The sequence below is a fragment of the Alosa pseudoharengus genome, unplaced genomic scaffold, assembly GCF_046254945.1.
Source record: "Alosa pseudoharengus isolate Yale_2024_CS ecotype anadromous, Long Island Sound unplaced genomic scaffold, YU_APseudo_1.1 YU_APseudo_1.1_scf_13, whole genome shotgun sequence".
Classification (NCBI taxonomy): Eukaryota; Metazoa; Chordata; class Actinopteri; order Clupeiformes; family Clupeidae; genus Alosa; species Alosa pseudoharengus.
In genome coordinates, this window is record NW_027468598.1 from 4,487,501 (window position 1) to 4,509,703 (window position 22,203).

At 41.7% G+C, this 22,203-nt stretch overlaps 3 protein-coding genes across 5 annotated transcripts in view; all 3 read right to left on the bottom strand.

Annotated features, from left to right (window-relative positions):
* The window catches only part of rinl (Ras and Rab interactor-like), a 12,710-nt gene extending 8,224 nt beyond the window's left edge, over window positions 1–4,486 (bottom strand). The window contains exons 1-5 of one of the 2 annotated variants that reach the window (XM_076281862.1): window positions 3,821–4,486; window positions 3,703–3,743; window positions 3,056–3,173; window positions 2,559–2,721; window positions 1–66 (exon numbers count right to left, since the gene is read on the bottom strand). The exon at window positions 1–66 is cut by the window's left edge and continues 43 nt beyond it. In XM_076281862.1, the coding sequence (XP_076137977.1) occupies window positions 1–66; window positions 2,559–2,721; window positions 3,056–3,099 (273 nt within the window). In that variant the 5' untranslated portion in view covers window positions 3,100–3,173; window positions 3,703–3,743; window positions 3,821–4,486. The remainder of the gene's footprint in view (window positions 67–2,558; window positions 2,722–3,055; window positions 3,174–3,702; window positions 3,744–3,820) is intronic. The other variant, XM_076281861.1, reaches the window with a different exon arrangement.
* Window positions 4,487–4,728: 242 nt separating this feature from the next.
* Window positions 4,729–11,145, bottom strand: sirt2 (sirtuin 2 (silent mating type information regulation 2, homolog) 2 (S. cerevisiae)). Its single transcript, XM_076281863.1, has 16 exons — window positions 10,987–11,145; window positions 10,713–10,750; window positions 10,501–10,549; window positions 10,279–10,389; window positions 10,036–10,077; window positions 9,582–9,688; window positions 9,347–9,403; window positions 9,158–9,226; window positions 8,827–8,956; window positions 8,485–8,544; window positions 8,283–8,338; window positions 7,528–7,604; window positions 6,939–6,990; window positions 6,750–6,817; window positions 6,398–6,464; window positions 4,729–5,544 (listed from the first exon to the last, which is right to left on the bottom strand). Exons 1-16 carry the CDS (start codon window positions 11,000–11,002, stop codon window positions 5,395–5,397), a joined length of 1,149 nt encoding a protein of 382 aa, XP_076137978.1. The 5' UTR covers window positions 11,003–11,145; the 3' UTR covers window positions 4,729–5,394.
* A 541-nt stretch (window positions 11,146–11,686) lies between these two features.
* Window positions 11,687–17,125, bottom strand: dmac2 (distal membrane arm assembly component 2). 2 transcript variants are annotated; one of them, XM_076281447.1, is made up of 6 exons: window positions 17,021–17,125; window positions 15,287–15,474; window positions 14,401–14,481; window positions 13,662–13,801; window positions 12,608–12,770; window positions 11,687–12,477 (listed from the first exon to the last, which is right to left on the bottom strand). In XM_076281447.1, exons 1-6 carry the CDS (start codon window positions 17,036–17,038, stop codon window positions 12,222–12,224), a joined length of 846 nt encoding a protein of 281 aa, XP_076137562.1. In that variant the 5' UTR covers window positions 17,039–17,125; the 3' UTR covers window positions 11,687–12,221. The 2 variants fall into 2 exon arrangements, with proteins under 2 accessions (XP_076137562.1, XP_076137561.1); XM_076281446.1 differs by lacking the exon at window positions 17,021–17,125 and adding an exon at window positions 15,689–15,771.
* Window positions 17,126–22,203: the final 5,078 nt, after the last annotated feature.

Consider the following 22,203-nt stretch of genomic DNA (forward strand, 5'->3'; position numbering starts at 1 on the left):
GGCACTCTCCACACATAAACACAGCAGTTCTGGCTGAGCAGCAGAATCTCGCAGTACCAGGAAACTCTGCAGTGAGGATATTTTTTTAAAGGATGGCCACAAGGAAGTAACTACGATTTAATTTTCATGCATTCAGACAGCATGACGTTAATTCAAAAAGAAGGACAACGTTTTGAAAAAAAGTGTGGCTTGTATAGATGATATTTAACTTCCCAGAGGAAAGGAACAGTCAAAGTAAGATCTCCATACCCTAATTTCTCCTTGACAATGTTGAGCTCAATCAATTATCAAGATCAATAATCAATATCAATACAATCTTTTCATAATTTTCTCGTATTTTTAGCTCCTAAGAAATTATCTTTATTCTTATGCTCATAATTTATCTTAAAGGAGGATTAGGAGAAACAGAGTTCAGAAATTTCTCAAGAGCTGATTTAAGATAGCAACATGTTCCTCTAGGTTGGGCAAATAGAGTAAAATATACAAGGATACAAGGAAGTTTATTGTCACATGCATATAGTTACTGGATGTAAGAAATGCAGTGAAATTATGTCTGGTGTCAGCCTATTTGTGCATTTATGGCAGTAGAAGAGGGGTTTAGTAGATTAAGTGGCAAGGGCTGCATAAGAAAGGTGGGGGAGGATTGGGATTGGGGGGGGGGGGGGGCACCAACAAGGAGCACCCAAGAGCAACAGGGGCAAGGAAAAACTCCCTTACTAAGGAAGAAACCTTGGGCAGATCCACGGCTCAAGGGGCTAACCCAACTGCCAGGGGTCTTGGTGTGTGTGTTGGGGGGATGACAAGGGAGATGGGGTAGTGTGCTGTGTATCTGGGGAGAGGGCAGTGTGCAATATGTGTGTTGGAGAAGCTTCCTCATGAGACAATGTGCTGTGTATTGGGGGGGGGGGGGGGGGGGCAGTGTGCTGTAAGTATGTTGGGGATGTGTGTTGGAGAAGCTTCCTGATGAAATAATGTGCTGTGTATGTAGGGGAGAGGGGGGGGGGCAGTGTATTGCAAGTATAGTGAAGGGACTTACTATTGCAAGCAGAGTACTGTATGTATGATGTATGTGAGTGATGACAGTGTGACAATATGTGTTGTCAGCTAGCGTGCTTCATGAGCTGCATGACAACACTTGACCTCACATAACCTCCCATACTCAGACATACACACAAGCACAAACTTGATATAACCACACGCATGGGACATGCTTAAAAATATTCTGGCCTGAATTAAAGAACGCACATACATTCACATACACCTCTTAGAATAGAATAGAATAGAATAGAATAAAAAGAATAAAATAGAATATAATAGAAAAGAACAGAATAATTGTCACTGCGCAGTTGTACAACAAAATTAGCATCTCCCAGTTCATACAGTGACCGTACATACAGTGATAACACAACAAATAAAATCTTCAAACAGATTCAACACATACCGCACATATGAACTGCATATTTAAGAATACACATACCATATATAGAATATAAAAGAACAACCATAGCAAATTAAACATGTCACCACAGTAACACAGGGAATTCAATTCTCTGTCACTCAGTAAGTAGTGTGTATTAGTAGATTACATAGTTAAACCTATGTTGATGGCATGACATGCAGTATCTGTAAACTGGTATATAGAGTCAAAACAACTAAACACACATGTCCACATCCCTTTGTCTCACTCTTTCTCTCTTAGTCCCCATTTACTTACCGTTGCCTGGGAGATGCCAGCAAAAGACATTCCCTATTAAGAAACACTCACAAAATCTCATGTCTCACTGAAACTTTTCAACAAGGTCCTCATTATCTTGTAATCTCCATTGCAAAAGCTCATTTCTCTTTCTCTGTCGTGCATGGGCTCTCATTCATTATCTCTGACACACAGAGCCCTATCTGCACATACTTCTGCTATGACACGGGCTATTTCTTCTTCATCTGACTGAAGTCTGAAGCAAGTAAGTTAAAAAAGGGAAGTGGACAGCGGACAGCTTTTGCACTCACAGTGTCACTTTGCATGCACTGACTCCTTATCTTGCGCCGGACGCATAGCTGCTCTCCTGACCTGTTCTAGGCTAATGCACTCACTGAGCAACACTACACTTTACAATGTGCACTTAAAGGGATATTTATGTGGTGCTATTAAACACTGCACCCTTCACAAAGTGAATATAAAAGAGTGCTACCGGGAACCTGAGTGAGCATGTTTCCTTTCTCTTGGCTGGTTCTCCAGGTCACAGTGTAAAGTTTGTGTCTATTGAGACTGTACCAAAGGATTTGCAAGAAATGCTGCTAAGTACAAGAGTAGCCAGATTACATTTGTAGCCAGCTAAATCTGAGCTAAATTTCCCTTGAATTTCCCCTGGGGATCAATAAAGTATCTATCTATCTATCTATCTATCTATCTATCTATCTATCTATCTATCTATATCTAAAAAACTATTTCACTGGGATTAATATGAGGGAAATCTCAATTAAGGCAGTGACACCATATTTATTCTATATAGACTAAAAGTTGTTAGTAAGAGCTGTGCATTTTGTTTGTGAGTGGTACTTACCCCTGCAGGCCGACCCCACAGGGCGGCATGTGTGCCATCTTTATTCCAGGGTGGCCCAGGTGCCCAGGCCTCCTGGCAAGCCTTAAGATGCAGCAGAAGGGCCAATGGACCACTGGCAAGAGCTGAGTCCCCATTGGACATCCTTACGGAGGACTTAGCACAGCTGAACATCGGGGATAACAATGGTGTTAATTACCAATGATTACCAATGAGTCTACATGGACAACAGGTTGATGGGTTGATGTCAATCTTTCGAGAACAGCCATTTGTGGAGACTGCAGTGTGAATCAAAATAGTGAATCACAAACATGCACAAAAATCTCAGACAATATTTATGTTATAAAGGCATTTTGCTCCCTTGTGTTTTCACTGTTGTCAGTCATTGAGGTTAATGATGAGTCCTACAGGGTGCCAAAGAGGTATCTAATGACCTGTTGCTATTACATCATAAAAGAGGAAACATAGTTCAACGAAGACAAGCCATTGTGTCCTCTCACCATGTAGCATAGCCCTGGTCAGCCTCATCCTGCGGGGATTTCATTATGCCAAGAAAAGGCAGCTGGGTCAGGTACACTAAACAGGTCTCAAACAGTCGCTGTCCCCCATTGGATGTTTCTGTATGGTGTCAAGGCAACCACAGGAAATGAAAAAATGCAGTGAAAAAAAGATGCAGGAAATGGTGCACCGATCAACATTTCACTAGCTTAACCGGTCTCAACAAGGTCATTTTTCATTTCTGACTTCTTATTCTTTCTCTTATATCCAAAACAGAAACACAATGATAAAATGGTTCTCATTATTTTAAATGGCTCAGAACTTTGAGAGCATTTCTATCTTTTTACACACAGGCCCTATATTAGTGTTACAACGTGTCATGGGACATTTCTTATCTTCACAAAGATTCAGTGGATTCTGTGGGCTGGAACTAAACTACCATATTAGAATCTAGGGGTGTGACAGTAAGCACATAGACATATGATATAAGGATGTATAAACACAATACCAAAATCTGAGACATTGAAGAGGTCAAACTAGCCATGCACATGAGCTCAGCTTTACTATTTCACCAGTGCAATTCTACACAACTATAATTTCAGCAAGATACATACAATCTTTGGAAAGCAATGGGAATTAAGTACTCAACTGAATCATGTATGTTTGGCTGTGCTCATGATTCCTTGGGAGCTGCAAGTCAACATATTTCACATATGAAGCGACAAGAGACAATCTAGTGACAAAAGGATGTTACCAAAGGTACTCACATTATGCTGCAGAAACCAGGGTTCCTTTGATGCGTTTGTCTCTAGTTTTCATCTCACTGCATGCTGAGCCTCCAACCACTTGTGCTCATGCAACTTCAGTTGCTCGCCTTCATTTGCTCTCGTAATCCTCAGCTATTTCTCAAGAGCCTCTGCCTCTGCTGCTGACCAGTCCCCAGCGTGCTCATCAGGGCCAGTCCTCTGATGCCATGTGCTGCAGCTCTGCGAGATGACAGGTGACGTCCTCTTGTGACCGCGCCAGGCTCTCATGGCATGAGCTCGTTTCTCTCACTGGAGCGTGCTCTCTCTCACACAGCCTGTCCACCACGCTGAGGCTTGTGGTGACGCTCATGTACTCATGCGGGGGTAAACGTTGAACTTGGAATGTGGTTTTCTGCTAGTTTGTCAGGTTTACATATACTCACACGGTATATTCGCACATAATGGAATGTGTAAGTCTACAAGATTCAACAGTGAAATCCAAAGCCTCACATACATACACATAAAACATACATACATCAAGCCACCTAGCTAACCCAACAGAGGGTGCTGAATATGCTGTTAAGGCCTAATCATTCACTATACAGATTAATCCCAGTGGCCTACAGAGAAGACCCCAGAGAAAAGGCACCACCCTATCTTTGGCCGAGTTGAAGAGAGTAGTGAACACCAGCCGTCAAACAGGAAGCCATTTCAGTAGGTGATGCTGTTTTTTCACAGCAGGAAATGCGCTTATCATGCGGAGCTGGTGAGAAGGAGCCCTGTGGCTGTGTTGCGAAAGCGGCCACTGGGGCCAGGCCCACACAGGGCTCTGACCAGGCTCAACAACATGTCTGAGTTTAATCTGAGAGATTAGGGTATGGTAATGATATGACTCCATACTATAAAATAACCCACACTTCCACTGTTCTACTTTGTTTAGAACGTTTTATTTGCTTTAGTTGTATGTCTTGTTTTTGACTTGCCGTTCATACGTGCGCTTCTACGATCATATTGAGGTTATGGTGAGAGAACACAGTGCTGCAACACTCTAATAGAGAGAGCGACTTCTTCTTCCTCCAACAAAAACAAGAAAACTTAAGCTCCTGATAAGTTTTAAAATATTAAAACATATATATTAATGTTAGTTTATCTTTCATATACTTTCTTCTATCAAAATAATCAAATAATACAGACTTATTGCTTTTAAAAATCATGATTAAGAGAATTAACTGTCTTTATCTGAAGTAATAATTTGCACTATTGATATTACCAGCCTCATGTGGATGTGTATGAACCGCTGAACTGCTCAGAATCATGTATAGACAACTGAGGCTTAAAACCTCCTCTCATGGATACAGCAAGATCATCAATGTGCAGGTCTCAGTAACCTGATTACCACATATTACTCTGCTGACCAAGTTAGAGAAGTAGAAAATGTTACTGATTCTGCAAACAAAAGGGGAAGGTGGGAGGGATAGAGAGAAAGAGAGAAAGAAAAGAGAGAGATGTGTAAAGTGGGAGGGACAGAGAGTCCACTGGCCAGAGCCACAGGGCATCTCTTTCCATTGTTCGTGTCATTTGTCATTGGTCATTGGTCACTCAGTCTTTTCACTTTTGCCAGCTTCCGCCCCCTGAGCTGTCTGTTCGGTGGCTGCAGAAGTCTCATTGGCTGCTCCACCTTTCTCATTCTTGTTTTTGCTGTCAATCAAAGCGTGCTCCCGCTTCACCAGCTCCTGTAGCTCCTCCTAGGATAGAAACCAATTAGAAACAGCACATTATACTCCTATCCATCTCAACAGAGAGGAAAAACAAAGCCACCAACCACCAACACAGGAGAACTAAACTCTGTTAAAGTCTTCTGAGAGCACCTCCTCTAATAACAGCACTAACAAACCTAACACACTTAACTTGCACTAACCTTCTCTATTAATACCACTAACAAACCTAACACACTTAACTTGCACTAACCTCCTCTATTAACACCACTAACAAACCTAACACACTTAACTTGCACTTACCTCCTCTATTAACACCACTAACAAACCTAACACACTTAACTTGCACTAACCTTCTCTATTAATACCACTAACAAACTTAACTTGCACTTACCATGACCTCCTTTATCCTGTCTATTCCTCTTATCTATATCCCGTCAATTAACTTGACTCTGAACTGGCGTTGTAGCTTTTATGCTGGATAATAATTACTACAATACTGTCTCCTATTCGCACTGAGCCTTGATTGGACAAAAGCATCAGCTAAATTAATAAAAGCTTGGACGGTAGAGGGAACACAGACTGCAAATACAAATGTATTTTCACAAGAAAACACTAATGCACCACAGCAGCAGTCAGCTGTGGTATACACAGTGACCGATTTATGTCCCATTTTGCCCCATTTCATTTGGCAACTAGCTTGTGTTTGCAAGCAATTTAACAGTGATAACTTAGTTTATCAGTGCATGAGAGGCAGGTACTTCCTTAACATCTGCTGATTACTGCCATCGTGTGTTTGTTCTTAGTACTACTGCCAAGGTAGCATGTGATAATGAACAAAAACGCCAGTGACCAACGTTATTGTGTTGTGTGTTTGGCTTACCTTCCATCCCAGGAGGTCTGCAAGAGCCAGGCAGCCCTCATCACAGGTGCTGATGTGGGCCACATCCCTATGGGAGAGGACTGGAGCTTCACTATGGGATTTTTCACAACTGTGTGCATTCCCATCACCCACTCATTTCCCGTACATTTGTCCCCAAATCAAGGGGATAATGCTATGTCAGTTGATTGTATTCCTAAACAATAGCATTACCAAAAGCTTTCTTGTAAGTACATATTTGACAGACCATGCAGCAGCAGTTAATGTCTGTTTTGTATACGAACTAAACAGCTGTAAGCAGGATATTTGTAGGATAGGTGTATTTGTGTGTGTGTCAGAAATGCCATTGTCTTACCTATAAGCTTTGTCTGAATCAAAGTCAAGCCCTCCACCCAAACCAAGCATCCCACCCAGGAAGTCCGACTGTAGAGGGAGAATGTGGTGGAGAAACAGAGCGGGAGGGGGATAGAGCAACATATGATCACAGAGGTCATACTGTGCAAATCTAATGAAATAAAACAAGACAAAAGCACAGGAAACGCACCTCTCCTGTCTTCTCCATGTTTATGAGGAGCCTGGGGGCACTCTTAGGGACTCTAAATAAATATGCAACACACACATGGAAATGGTCAAATTCTCACATTACTCTGAGGAACACAGACCATGTAAATATTCAACCAGTCTTTTCCTTCTGAGATAAGTATAAGTAAGTATATATACTCTTTTGATCCCGTGAGGGAAATTTGGTCTCTGCATTTATCCCAATCTGTGAATTAGTGAAACATACTCAGCACACAGTGAGGTGAAGCACACACTAATCCCGGCGCAGTGAGCTGCCTGCATCAACAGCGGCGCTCGGGAAGCAGTGAGGGGTTAGGTGCCTTGCTCAAGGGCACTTCAGCCGTGCCTACTGGTCGGGGTTCAAACCGGCAACCCTCCGGTTACAGGTCCGAAGTGCTAACCAGTAGGCCACGGCTGCCCCTAGATGATAACTCCGATCAGGTGGTAGGTGGTCAGTGGATTGAACACACATAACGACTAATGTGAGACATGTTTGAAATGTGGTAAAGGTGGAGAGACAAATCTACAGCTGATATGAAATGAGCTGGAGCACTGAGGCATCAGGTGCTTACCTGCCAACTAGGGAAGCAAAGGGCTGCACCTGTAGAGATGTGCCCATGATGATGAGCAAGTCACATTGAGGAAAGTCCTGAGAGAGATCAGAGGTTGGGGGGTTAAAAAGAAAGTAACAGAGGGACATTAACTTCAATTCAATTCACTTACATTCAAATGCAATTCAGTTTTATGTAGAGTAGCACCATTGACAATGAACACAATAAAAGAAATTGGGTCTGAGAGCCCATCTACCCAAATCTGTTCCATAAGAAGGAGGAGAGAATCAAAACCATTCATACATGTATGTGTCAAAGACTATTTATACAGTCACACACACACCATTCTTTATCCATCTATACACATAGACAAATAAATGCTATGACAACAGAAATGGAAAAGCGATTAACATTCAATGCCTCAACCAGCATAGTGAACGGTTATTGTGCTCATAAGGCTACTTGCTCAGTTGAGCTATATGCCTGAGAACCATGCCAGGATGACACTCATTAGAATAGTTAGGAGGGTAGATGAGAACTGTGTAATATATTAAAGACAATGCTTTGTTTAAAAAACAAAAGTCATAGTTAGATGTGGATGTACAAAAAACACATGGCAGAACTAAGATGACAATAAAAAATAACAATATTCATCATAAGATGTCAAAATTGTTAAAAGAACAGCAAAATGGGTAATTTAATAGATGCAATCCCACCAGTGCTGTGGGCAACTGACACAAATAACTCAAGCTCTATCGTCTTCTGGTCTCTCTTACCGCTGTCATGGAAGTGAAGAATCGGGCTGGTAGATTCTCACCAAAGAAAACAATGTCTGACACAAGAGAGAGGAGGAGGAGAGAGGAAAAGAGCAAGAGATAGAGAGAGAGTCATGTCACATGTGCACTAACTACCGTATGTTGCATGCACCAAAATGAGCCAACCAACCAAAATGTAGAAAATGAAACTGGAGAGTCTCACCTGGTTTGACCAATCCACTGCATTTGTCACACATGGGGATCTCATCCTTGAAAATCTTCTCTGCAGGTCAGAGAAAATCAGATTAAGGCTTATCTGTTAACCTTGATTAATTAATTACAAAACATTGCAGTCATGGTTTGTATATGTTTATGGTTATTTCATAACTATAACTATAAACATATAATCTGTTAATTCTATTAAGTCTATTAATAATTGGTATTTTCCTTTTAATTTAGGCCATATTTAGGCCAGTTACTATAAACTGTTCATTTTAATGTTAAAATAATGTTTATTGATGTCATTGTAAGTCACATTGGACAAAAGCATCTGCTAGTTACCAACCTTTCATCCATTCGAGGGAGTACTCCTTGCGACAGAGGAAGCTGAGACAGTGTGAGGTGTAGAAAGTTCCATGAGCCTCAACCAGGTCTGCATCCCCAAGCCCCGCCACACGCTCCAGAGTGTCAATGTTCTACGCAAAATAATAATAACAACAATAATAATAACACTAATATCTACATTTAATCCATTGTAGGAGAACCCATCGGTCAAAGACCAGAGATGACCTAACAGATGTAAGTGAATGTCAAGCAGGTCATGAACATTCAGTAGGAGCTGCTCATGATCTGAGTGCTACAGGGCTAATGGTGGACAGAGGATGCAGGGGTCTCACCTGGGAGTAGCAGCGGCGGAGCAGCCCCTTCTCCTTCAGCATCCTGATAAAGTAGTGGCACACTGTTGGCTTCAGACATAACGCATAAAGTCAACTACAAACATACAACTACAAACCTATACATACAGGAGTACACAAATATTAAATGACTATAACTGACGCTCCAAACATGCAGGTGAGCTAAAATACCTTGAATTGTCCAGGGTAGAGCTCCTTGGCTAAGGCAAAGAAGGGCTCGGGGTGTGTCTGAGAGTACAACATGGAGAACATAGGATGAGAAAAGACTGTATGTATATATACTCTTTTGATCCCGTGAGGGAAATTGAAAAAGAGAAATTGAGAAACTGAGAAAGACATAAAAAGCACAACAAGACATTTTTTTGTGAATCATAGCCCCAAAACACCAGTCACTGAGGGTGTATACCTTGAAGTAACCAATCTGAAATATGGCCTCTGGGTAAGGTAGATTGTACTTCTGAAGGTTGGCATAGAGGCCTGTCCCTGGAGAGCGGAAGTCTGGGATGCCTGCCGCTTTACACAAAAAAACAAACCACAGTCCCAACTCGGCACTCTCTTATGTCCTTATACTGTCTTAAACAAGTGAAAAAAAAATTAGGATGACTTTTATAAATATGGATATGAAGTTTTGGACAACTGCCACAGTTCCAGTTCTTCAGATTCCAGTCTAGTGGTATCCAGTTGTGTGTGACATACTACAGAAAGAAACTAAAAACATAACAGACCATGCACACTGGAAAAACTGAAGGGCATCAATGCAGAACTGGCAGAAACCAAGGAGATTACAAAAGACAGAAAAATCAAGTCAGTCTATTGTTGATCAGGCTACTTTTTTTTTTTTTTTTGATCAGGCTACTTACATGTTGATATTCCAGCACCGACCATGCAGATGATATTCTTGCCTATAGGGGGAGATGCAGAAACGCACTGGCTTGTTTCATCCGGAAGATGTATAGCCTATACGAAAAGTTGAGCCAGGAGCCTATATTGTGAAAATTCACGATTCACATCGTGAATTACACATCGTACACATCATTCACATCGTAGGATACTCGCCATACAGAAAAGAGTTGATAGAGGTTAAGAGAGACACTGTCACTTACATGCGCCGCTATTTATGTATCGGGCTACACCGTCGAGCGTCAACTCATCCAAAACCTTTTCTCCAGGCCCCAAGCCGAGTGTCCGAGAAAATAGGCTGCGCAGAAAATCCACTGAAGTATGGGAGGCATGGGTCAGGGCGGACAGGGTTCATCGCAATATTTTAAACCACAATTAATGACCAACTCTCTGGAGAGAAAAAAAATAGCTGCTATATGACTTACTCTCGCTGTCTCCCGATGCCTCACCCTCGTCGCTATCGTCCGACTGGTCCTGGATACGATTAGACATCAGTTAATTAGCTATATAAACCAACAGATATTTTTGTAAAGTTTCTCAGTCATATACAATAATTTCATGGGTGATCATTTGTGCTTTCTGCGCGATCACGTGAGCAATGCGACAGGCTACCTTTGATTAGATTAAAGGTTTTTACCTGGGGTACTGGAGCCTCCTCGTCTGGCTTTGTGGCTTCTAAAAGCAAAATAAATAGATGCTATACTGCATTTACTAGTTAAACTATCAAGTGACAGCAAGACATGACATATAGAGGTACACAAGTTAGTTTTTTAAGATTAACACTCTGATTTAACGTTCATGCAAGATGAAGAACGAACGTTAGCAAGGCCGCTAGCTTGACGACGTCCATAGTTGTCAGTTTGTCTTAACTTGAGCATAATAGACATTTCACAAAAATGAAAAATTGTTACCTTGAGCATCAGACATCTATTCGATTTGCCTACACCTCTACGGAATCAAGATTGTATGGAATGATTCCACTTCAAAGTACCTATCTGAGCTCGCCAACCCATAGACAGTGTAGCGTCAACTAAGTATGTTTACAATATTGTCATGTTTGCGACACCAAACATCTTTGCGACACTACCGAAGTGTTCCTACATCAAAACAAATCCGTCTAGAAAAGCCGGCTGCATGAGTATTATTTCCTTCTTTGACCATTTCTGCCTGTGGAGTAAGATAGTTCCAAAATCGTTGCCCATACCATTTAAGTGGCAAATTAACCTTCAATGTGTCGTGTACCAGCAATACAATTCCAACATTGCCGTAACACTACCCTGATTTTGTACAGCGAAGAAATGGTAAATCGGTGTTTTTGATATCGGTGACTGATGATGCGTGAACCAACTTAAGTGAAATACACACAAAAAATCATACGCTAGATACATACATGCTGAGTTTAGAAAAACAACTGTCTTGTCTTAAAAGGTGTTCAACGTTGCCTTCTCAATCAGTTTGCCACCTAGCTGAAAGCACTTCACCTCGGTTAATAGGATTTGAGGATTAACACCTTTCTGTAAACTAGATTTCACACCTGTTTAAAGTGCAAATCTGGCAGTCCTTTCATTTTTCAGTTGAGTTAGACCTTGTTCACACATACACAGTTCACAGTTTAATTACATGCATTTAATGCCAATAGTTGTTACTGAAGGCCTATGAATACATTTACAATTACAAAAATAATGACATGTCTACTGTATGCTAAATGGATCATGATATGGACAGCATGCTTACAATTCAGTATACATTTTAGCATTTTAATAAAATGTTTTAATAAAACTGTACAGCATCAACCTTGGAGTGTTAACTGCAATCACACTTCCATTCAAAAACATGAATGAGTCCGCAGTACATGTGAAGACAATTCCCATTTAAATGTTTAAGTGCAGATTAATGTCAAAATCAGTGTAAATACACTAATTACAATTAGTGTAGTTGAATTACAATAATTCAACACTGAGAACAATGCTATGCAAAGACATTTTGACTGCAATTTGCAACAAACATGAAACAAAATAACAGTTTATTGTGTGAGTGCATGCGTGTTTGATCATCCTCTTTTCCCCCTTTTATCTGTGATTGTGGGTTGACCTTATGAAATGAAGAGTTCATATAAATAATTGTGTCTGTGTACAAGTTCCAAGCGTCACTGCGTCTGCCCTTGTCTCTGAGTGCTAGTCTGCCCACTTTCCTCTGCGTGTGGCTGGGCCTCTGGTGCTGTAGACTGTAGCTGTAGGTTTATGCTTGTTTGTTGTATGTTTGTTTGCATTGTGTCCTCAAGGCCTTGGCTGTACTCAGCCCCAGCCACAAGGCAGTGTGGCAGCATCTCCTCCACAAGAATGCGCAGCAGCCCAGGGTTGTGCACACTGGGGAGGCCAGATATGTCCAGATGACGCAGCTTTCTGTGGGACAGATGTGGATGGACACTCAATTCAATCCCACACACCTGGGATTAGCTACTTCATATGAGAGTCAAACAAAAACATAGGCGCTTGCATGCATATAGAGGTATTTTCTGGCTTCCCACACTACCTGAGATGCTGCAGAGCACACAGGGCACCTACAGTAACGCGGGGACAGTGGGAGATGTCCAGCTCCTCCAGGGTGTCACTGAATATGTGCAGGCGTGTGAGGAACCAGCCGTCCACCTCTGGGCAGCCCCTTAGGGTGAGCCTCCGGAGCTGCAGCTGACTCACTGATAAAGAAGGAGAGGAGAGAAGAAAATGTGTTTTCACTGTGAGCCAACAAACCGTAAGGTTCAGGCAGCCATAGGCACAAAGTCAACAATGTGTCATCAGAAATTTGAAGGTGGTTTATTGCTGAGGCAAATTTTTAGGGCAGAAACATAGTGTGCACAAGCATGAAACTGGAAACACACTGAGCTATGCAAAATTGATTTCACACATTGTTGCATTCTGCAGTGCATCCTCTCACAATTTATACAATGCTAATATGAGTTGCAGTCTGGGCAGTGAAGGTGGGTGTGGGGAGTGGAGGCAGTGGCTGAGAAGGCAAATGCACACCTAGACGACTTCAAACTATATGCTGCCGTTCAGACTGTCTGTTGAGCAAGCTAGCAACCCTTTTCCCGATGGCTCCGACACCGATTCAACATGTTGAATAGGTCACACATTAGTCAATGGAGTCCTGTTGAGGTGGTGTCAGAGCTGCACACACCACACCGATTGGAGTTACAGATGCTCATTGACCGGCCAGACAAAATTAGACGTCCGACCATTGGCTTGGTCTGTGGTCTCTAGCCCCTAAGAGGGCTACTTGGTCAGAAGTCTTGCTAATCTTGTGCGTCATTTCTGTCTTGTCTGACTACACCATGACGGACGTCAGGAAGGATCAAGGTCCCTATCCTGATCTGCATGCATTGTCATTACAAAACCACTACTGCTCAGACTGAAATACACTCTCAGCCTAAATACAGGTTTGACCAGCTCCCTTAAAATCTGGTTAAGTGCACACATCGCTGGAATTCTCCTTTAAGGTGAATATACAAGAACAGTATTCATAAATAGACATAAAAGTAACTTGTATGTGTGCATTAGTGATGAGACAGAAGAAGAGATGACATTACCAATGTTGTCTAGTCCATCACAGTTGATGGGAGTGTCACTCAAGTCAACATCTTCAATCATAGAGTCGGGGAAGCTCATGAACTCATAGCTGAATCGTCCTCTGGCATTGGGCCGGAACCATTCTGTTTGTCCAGCAAACCTGTCGTAAATAACAGGAAAATATCGGAAGGATAACAGACAAAGGCAGACAATTCATAATTAAAGTTTCTACAAATACACCTCCTTGCAGTATCTTGTCCTTACTGTTGTGGTTGTAGTGATAACTATTGTGTTTAGAACTATGCAGGAGTAAAACTCTCCCGAACACCTTATGAAATGTGCTGGGGACCGATGCTAGCACTGTATTCACTTGCAGACATGTACAAGGACAGATGCAGACACCACAAAAGCAGAATTGTCATTTTCAAATCTGCCTGGAGTCTGTTCATGCATAGTTGGTGCCCTTGTAGAACAGGGCTACAAACACCTGGCTGCATGTTTCACCGCCTGTGTCAAAGGGCAGGGTGTACATATTTCTACACAGCACTGCATTTACACTGACATTTCTCACACATACTTTAGTAGACCTTCAGGTATTTGTGCGGACATGCAAAGTAGAACACTGGCCTAAGGGTGCTGGTGCACCTGAGTGCAGGACTACTTCTCAAAACAAGGGTTACAGAATCGGTGCTTAGGCCTACCATTTGCATACAGTTTCCACAAATACAATTGAGTAGTGGGGAGAATCCAAAACTGTACCTGAAACTTCCTTTCAGGCTCAATATGTAGTACGCTGCTGCAATGTTATCACCATAGTTTTGCTTTGCATAGCCATAGAAGCTACAGAAAGTGAAAGAAAAGGTTGTCATGAGATTCTCAATGCAAACATGAATAGAACCAAACACAGAATTCTTATTTTTTGGGGCAGCCGTGGCCTACTGGTTAGCACTCTGGACTTGTAACCGGAGGGTTGCCGATTCGAGCCCCGACCAGTAGGCACGGCTGAAGGCACCTAACCCCTCACTGCTCCCCGAGCGCCGCTGTTGAAGCAGGCAGCTCACTGCGCCGGGATTAGTGTGTGCTTCACCTTACAGTGTGTTCACTGTGTGCTGTGTGTGTTTCACTATTTCACAGATTGGGATAAATGCAGAGACCAAATTTCCCTCACGGGATCAAAAGAGTATATATACTTATATACAGAAGTATCACAGAAGCATCACAGAAGCATCACACCTTTCAGGGTGCTAACAAGGGATCTAGCCTAATGTATGGTTCAACTGATTGGACTGATTAATGTATGTGTGCCAAAAGCACTTTATTATGCATGTGTTAATTGATGACTCGTAAATACATTTCATTACTTTTGAAAGAAGAAACCCTCTGTGGAAACACTGTTTTAGTTGTAGAGAAAAGTTAATAGGTGTCATATATTTGATATACGGTACTAGGCTCTTGTGACTAAATACTAAATATTAACTGGATAATCATGTCAAACACATTATATTATTAATCCTTTATCATGTTATCATCTTAATCATTAATGTTAACAGCTGTTACAGTTGGAAGATATGTTTTGTCCTACAGTACTGAAATTTTTGACTACAGTACTGAAACTAAATGGCATGCAGACTATGATGACACTCACAGGTTCTTACGCCGAACAAGTCTGTTTCTGAAGGTGGAGCTCCAGTTCAGAAACTGCTCCACGTCATAGAATTGCTGACTTAACCGCAAGAGGAATCGGGTGATGATGGTGGGCGGAGATGCAGGAGTCGCACTCAAGTATCTCCTGGCAACTAACCATGGCATCCTTTGACAGGATCCCCATGTCACCTGTGCAGACATAAGAAACAAATATAGAAAAATGTCAATAAAGAGGCATTTACAGGGAAATTATGAAAGTATTGAGCGCTGGTAAAAGAGGTCACCAAGAATCAGATAGACACTTTGGCTGAGATCCAAAGATCCTGGGAGAAACTTTGAAAGTGGCAAAGTGGAAAATTGGCCTCAATTCTAAACATCATGTCAGGAGAAAAGCACACAGCACCTGCCCAATAACATCCCAACAGGGGTATGGCGGTGACAGCATCATGCTTGTGTAGGAGTGTTTTTCAGGGACGGAGCGACTGATACAGGGTTGAAGAAAAGCTGAAGGTAGAAAGATACAGAGAGTTATGCTTATGGAAACCCTGGTCCAGAGTGCTCAGGACCTTAAATTGGGTCGAAGGTTCACCTTTCAAAAGGACAATGACCCTAAGTAAGCACGTGGCCACTCACAGGAATGGCTTATTAGGGACAACATTGTGAATAAGATATTCTTGAGTGACCAGTTAAAGCCCTGAAATGAACATTTCTGGAGAGAACATAATGGTTGCTCTGTTCCCTGTCCAAGCTGACGGAGCTTGACAGGAATGCAGAGAAGGATGTAAGAAAATCCTTTGAATACTGTATAAGATATAGTTTCCAACTGGGACCAAAACAGAATGCCGGGACAGTCTTGGGTGGTCAGTTGACAGTAGGCATACTTTCCTCCATTACATGGGCATGTAAAAGTCATCGCAAGAGTCTGAGAAAAGTCAAGTAGCTAGGCCTATCAAAATCTACTCCCATGTAAAGCAGAAAACGGACATGATTCAAGTAAATACATTAGACTATGCCAGAGTGACATACCAAAGTAGAGTTGTTGTGTGGTCACCGAGTACTGTCTTTACGAGAAAAAAACAATCGGACCTAGCTCCAGCTGTTGCAGCCGACAGCTAGAGTGGCCAGACAGCTACAGTGCCACACTCTGGGGGCATGTTCATGAGCCCCCATGTTCCCGAGTAATTGACACTTTTGTATTAGTCCATAACAACCAGCCATATTTTGACGACCATGGTTAAATCGTGCTAATAACCAGGGAAGCCCTAAAGTTCTTGCATTCTCCGAGGCTGTCTGGCATAATTGGCCTGATTGTCAAATATGTCTACGTTTTCAACTGATTTGTTCATCTTTCAACACACTCATATTGAGTACTATTTTGTCCATATGGCATCGACATGATAACTCCATTTATTAACCTAGGATTTCAAAAGCAGTGTGCATGCTACAACGCTATTGGCAAAGTTCAGCCGCACAAGCAAGCAAGTTCTCATATTGTATGACAAAACCGAAAAGTAAACCTGCTGAAAACGTGAGACTGGTAACGACAGACACCCACGTTAAAAGCACAGCCACCTAATAGGCTAACCTTGTAATTTCCCAAAATTAAGCTACCGTTACCTAACGTAAAACATGACATAGCGTTTTCGTTTAATGTGAGAAAGCCATCTTTAACTATGACTAATGCTTATGTTTTTGTGCATTTAGTATTCACGCAAACATTAAAAAGCAGACATACCATCAAGGAGGCGGCCATATTTCTGTCATGGGCCTACTACGGCAAACATCGAGGTACAAAAATATTCCGCCCAAGTGTTGTGTAAAGGCTATAGACACTTGATTGAGATATGCGTCGTGTAACAAACCCGTTATCCCTTTGTAATAAACGAATTAAATACATTTTAGATACACGATCTACGAATATGAATACATATTTCAACTAAAAAACAAAAACTTTTTGTTGGTTTTGAAGTATTGAAATGGCCCATGCTAGGCCTAGAACAGCAGCAGGTGTCGCTAGAACCCCACATAGGCTACCGATCCTTCCAACCAGCCTCAAGAATAGTCTTCTCTACAACCGACTTGAGCATCCAGATACCGTTTGTCACACATATTCTTTGGAAAGTCTTGATGTATTAGCCTCCCCAGTAGCCTCCACAAACATTAGAATGATGATGTTAGATGATAGTCTGGCATATAGTCTCACAAAGTGGGCTTGTGCAACAATTTCCAAAAAGCATCTCTCGCTTTGCAGTAGGTTAGGCCTAGGCTATTATACTCCATTATTGCCCTGTCATAATTCATAGTCTATCAGAGGTTCCACATCTTCCTCCTATGTGTGTGAGAAAGAGGGGAGAGGGGAGAGGAAAGGAACAGAAGCACAGTCAGCGACAGATGGGATTTCACACATGTTTGGACTATAAGGGAAAGAAAAACAAACATCCTTTCCTTGCTGAGCCTCTCCCATTCCCGTGTGAGTAACACCACGATGCATTAAGTTACTCACAGTGGCTCACACCTGCTGTCAAAAGCAGTTAAAGAACAGGATTGATTCATGCGGTCCAACATATTGATTTGTGTGTGTGTGTGTGTGTGTGTGTGTGTGTGTGTTTGTGTGTTGGGGAGATATGCTGTGAATAAGGGACTAGGACCAGTATGACCAACCACCACCATATTTTATACCACCATATATCATTTATAGGCCTATTAAAAGTCCGCTATACCGAGACTGCAGGGTGACATGGGTTTTGTTGAAAAGACTTGAGGATATGGCTACCTTGAGTAATAAGCATAGGATCTTGTCAGAGGTCTTTTCCCATGGACAATCTGCTGTTGTCAGTGCTGTTACAGTGTGAATAAGGCATTTTATTCAGTTTGCCATTATAATGGATTCATGCTCATTTAAATTGTCCTCACTGAGAGCAGGGGCTCAGGTAGTTATCAGCTCCTCCAGGCTAAAAAAACATTCAAATAAGGTCAGTCTATATTATGGGTACAAAATTCACACAATTTTAATACAGTTTGACTTTGAGAAATTAATGTGATCCTTGTGTGTCATCTGCATGGTTGACTGGTGTGTTTATTTATTCATGCCTGCTTATGAATATGCATACTTTTTTATTTATCTTGTTCCCAGGCTGCAACATGCACTAAACAGGTGCATAGAAACAGATGTATTCGCATTTATGTGAGGGGGAAAAACACAAGACAAGCAAAATACAGGTTCAAATGTCATTTTCCCCAACTCCAGGTGCTGTATACAATGTTTGTCACATTCATCAAATTTTAAAGGAATTATCCGGAGTAAAATGCACTTCAGATCAATTTACGGATGATTGGGAGTACATACGTTGAGTTGACATCAAAATCATGTCATTCGGATGTGTTCCGAAAGTTCGATTTTACCGTTTTTAGTCAAAACTCGTTAGCCTGGAAGTGACCAGGGCAAGTCATTTCGCTGCTACAAAATGCTATTTTTATACCTCTTCTACAGTTTCAAACAACATTACACTTACGTGGTAGTGAGTAGAGGGTCCCTAAAGCCAAACCGAAGTATCCAGAGGTCTTTATGTGGTCAGATAGAGAGTCCAGAATGAATTTCATCAAGCCAGTACCTTTCCGGAAATGTTGCTGCTGCAGCTGGCGTCTTTAGGGGAAAGTCCGTAGGAGTCGATTGCCGAGTGTGGAGTAACACGCTCTGGAAATTCACAATTTCATTGCCATTTAAAAAAAAAAAAAAACATAGTCCAGTATTTCTTTCGAAATTGAAATGAAGTTGTATGGACTGGACTATGTTTTTTTTTTTTTTTTTTTTTTTTAAAGACGCCAGCTGCAGCAGCAACATTTCCGGAAAGGTACTGGCTTGATGAAATTCATTCTGGACTCTCTATCCGATCACATAAAGACCTCTGGATTCTTCGGTTTGGCTTTAGGGGCCCTCCACTCACTACCACGTAAGTGTAATGTTGTTTGGAACTGTAGAAGAGGTATAAAAATAGCGTTTTGTAGCGGCAAAATGACTTGCCCTGGTCACTTTCAGGCTAACGAGTTTTGATTAAAAACGGTAAAATCGAACTTTCTCAAAACACATCCGAATGACATGATTTTGATGTCAACTCAACGTATGTACTCCCAATCATCCGTAAATTGATCTAAAGTGCATTTTACTCTGGATAATTCCTTTAAGATCCCTCTGGAGAAGCATGACATCATCAGTATCACTCCTTATGGATCTCCCTATCATTCCTCCAGCTGCCTATCTGTACAGACATAAGCAGTAATATTGTAGTGTATGCGTTGTAGTGTGCTGAAACAGATGAAATGTTCTGTCTATGTTTCTCACACATCAGAAAGTAAGGAATGCCCAACAGGGGAGTGAGGTGGCGGGCTGAAAGGCAAACATGCCTCCAGGGCACCATCATATTTAGAGGTGTGAAGGTTTTTTTGGGCACTTGATGAAGTGCCTTTTCCCCGGGGTCAGGCCAGGCTTTGTGTGTCGTGTGTTGTGTGTGTGTGTGTGTGTGTGTGTGGGGGGGGGGTGGTTCTCTTTAAAACTGCCAAGGGAGTGTGGGAGACTCTAAATCACTGTGCAATAAGACTGATGGCATCTCTACCTACCTTTGAGGCACAACCCTGAATGCAGTGACAGAAGGATCCCCCACTCCCACATGTGTAGCTTAGTACTGTGGTCATCTGAATAGATGTGACAGTAGGAAAGAGATTCTCTCATAGTCATGGATTAGTATTACACACTTAATTAGGATAGGATCCTACACAGACAACATGACAATCTGTTAGTGAAGAATTACAAATTATTTATGATTTATGATATACCAACATATAGGAGGCCATTGTGACATATTTTCTCTCTCTCTCTCTCTCTCTCTCTCGCTGTGTGTTTGAGTGAAGAATTGTTTGTTTGTGCTCATCAGTCTGAGAGCTGCTAGAGGTAAGGTCAAAGGTAAGATAATGGAAGTCTGCTCAATGTTCTCTAGCTGGAGTGATCCAATAGTTGGCCTAATCCTTAGGCTTATGTAAATCTTCACCAACAGAGTGAAGCATAAACTAATTATCACTGGTGTCAGCTTAGTCCTAGAAGACCCCAAGCACCAGCCCATCCAGCCAGCATGTGAGTGTCTGTTTACCCCATTCATTTGCCAAACCAGTCACAACACCACAAGTACACTGGCATTTGAGAAAAAAGAAGGCTGTTATGAGTTGTAATTTACAGTAATTTACCATTAAAGGGACACCAGCAAGCCTGATGTTTTTTCTCTACGAAACTCCCCCTCGCTCGGTCTGAAACTCTTTTCCTTTTCTTTGCATCTTCAGTCAAGGGTTTTCGCTGCTTCTTCGCCGGCTCTACCATTATACACACGTTTGCAACAATCGCTAGCGTTTCGTTAGCCTGCCTCTGTGCTGTGGATGCAGGATGTAAACTGATCCTGCTTCGGTCGGCGGGTACGATACACTGAACTTGCAAGCGGGATATTCTTCCTACAGGCAGTAGGGGTGGGCGAGAGAGTCTTCATTCGCCCTGTAATGAGTCATTTAACCATATACCGACTTACGAAGATGAGTAATTAACACGAAAACGTTGCCTGGTGTCCCTTTAAATCCACTCTGTCTCTCTCACACACATACTTGAATGTCATTACCATATTGTGTACAGTGTACATCAGCACTAAATGACGAAAATCTTCCAGTGTGGCTGGGAAATATCAGTAATGACAGTTGCTATGTATATCACTATACATCAGTATAAAAGCATCTTGCCTTTAATGGTTTCAGCATGGTCCATTACATTACATTTGAATGTAACATTCTTGCGATAAGTATAATACATAACATCATATCCCATTTTTCTGAATTTGATGAAACCCTTTTAAAATGAATAGGCCCATTTACTGACGTGGAAGATATATGTAACATATATATGTTACAGATTTCTATTCGATAGATACTCCTATGTGTACAAGTAATAATGTCAGGTTTGTATTATGCAAAATGGAGAAGCATACCTCATAATCAGATTGGTTGAAAAAAATGCCCCAAATCTATTTTCATTACCGCATCAGCAAATGGACTGTGTTAATGGAGTTTGGAAATAAATTATCTCTCTGGGCACAAAAAAACACATTCACATCATGGGTCTTGCAAATTAACTGTTATCCTTAATGTGTGTGTGTGTGTGTGTATGAGAGAGAGAGAGAGAGAAAGAGAGAAAGAGAGAAAGAGAGAGCATATTTGGTTTTGTGTGTGTGTGTGTGTGTGTGTGTGTGTGTGTGTGTGTGTGTGTGTGTGTGTGTCTGTATTGCAGTGTCCTCATTGCAAGAGCCCTAGGCCATGGCAGGCTGCTACATTTTGGGCTCAGTTGCTCAGTCTCTGTAGTGCGCTCTGGGTAATTTGTGGACCTACATTAATGAACTTTGCTTTGAAGTGGATGATGCTTGCAGCTGAATAATGAGGCTGAGGGTACAGAGGCTGCAAGGCAGTTGCAGTCCAGAGGGCAATCAAACGATTGATCCGTGACCTGCGGGGACCTGTATCAGGTGACCATGCTGACAAGGAGGAGCCAAGATATTTTTTGTAAACAGTACAAACAGTAAACAATGTACTGTTTCAAAGAAAAACAGCTTTGTACTTTATACAGTAAACATGTATTTCTCCTTCAATCCTCTAAGAAAAAAAGTAGAGTGCTTTAAAGTAGTATACATTTGACAAAATTGCTTGTATCTATAATAGTTACATAATCAGGTCAGCCATTTTGGCATGGTAATGCGGAGCACATAATGCTGTGTTCCACACTGCAGTCTTGAGCAGAAAAGAGACACATTTAGCCTGGAGAATCATTTAGCCCTCCTTTCATTAGATGACTGCAGTGAAATCAGAACACAAGTCTTATCAGGGCATCAAGCATCA

Bases quoted from the DNA above. Each gene is read 5' to 3' on its own strand.
- sirt2 (XM_076281863.1), bottom strand. The intron at 8,545-8,826 runs GTTGGTAACTAG...TCTGACCTGCAG, and splicing joins CTCCCTCGAATGGATGAAAG to AGAAGATTTTCAAGGATGAG. The intron at 5,545-6,397 runs GTAAGCCAAACA...TTTCTATCCTAG, and splicing joins CAGACCTCCTGGGATGGAAG to GAGGAGCTACAGGAGCTGGT.
- dmac2 (XM_076281446.1), bottom strand. From the start codon at position 15,733: ATGATGCTGTCACCGCCATACCCCTGTTGGGATGTTATTGGGCAG. The intron at 15,475-15,688 runs GTGCTGTGTGCT...ATGTCTGCACAG, and splicing joins GTTGGGATGTTATTGGGCAG to GTGACATGGGGATCCTGTCA. The intron at 12,771-13,661 runs GTAATGTCATCT...CTTCTTTATCAG, and splicing joins TGATGGACTAGACAACATTG to TGAGTCAGCTGCAGCTCCGG.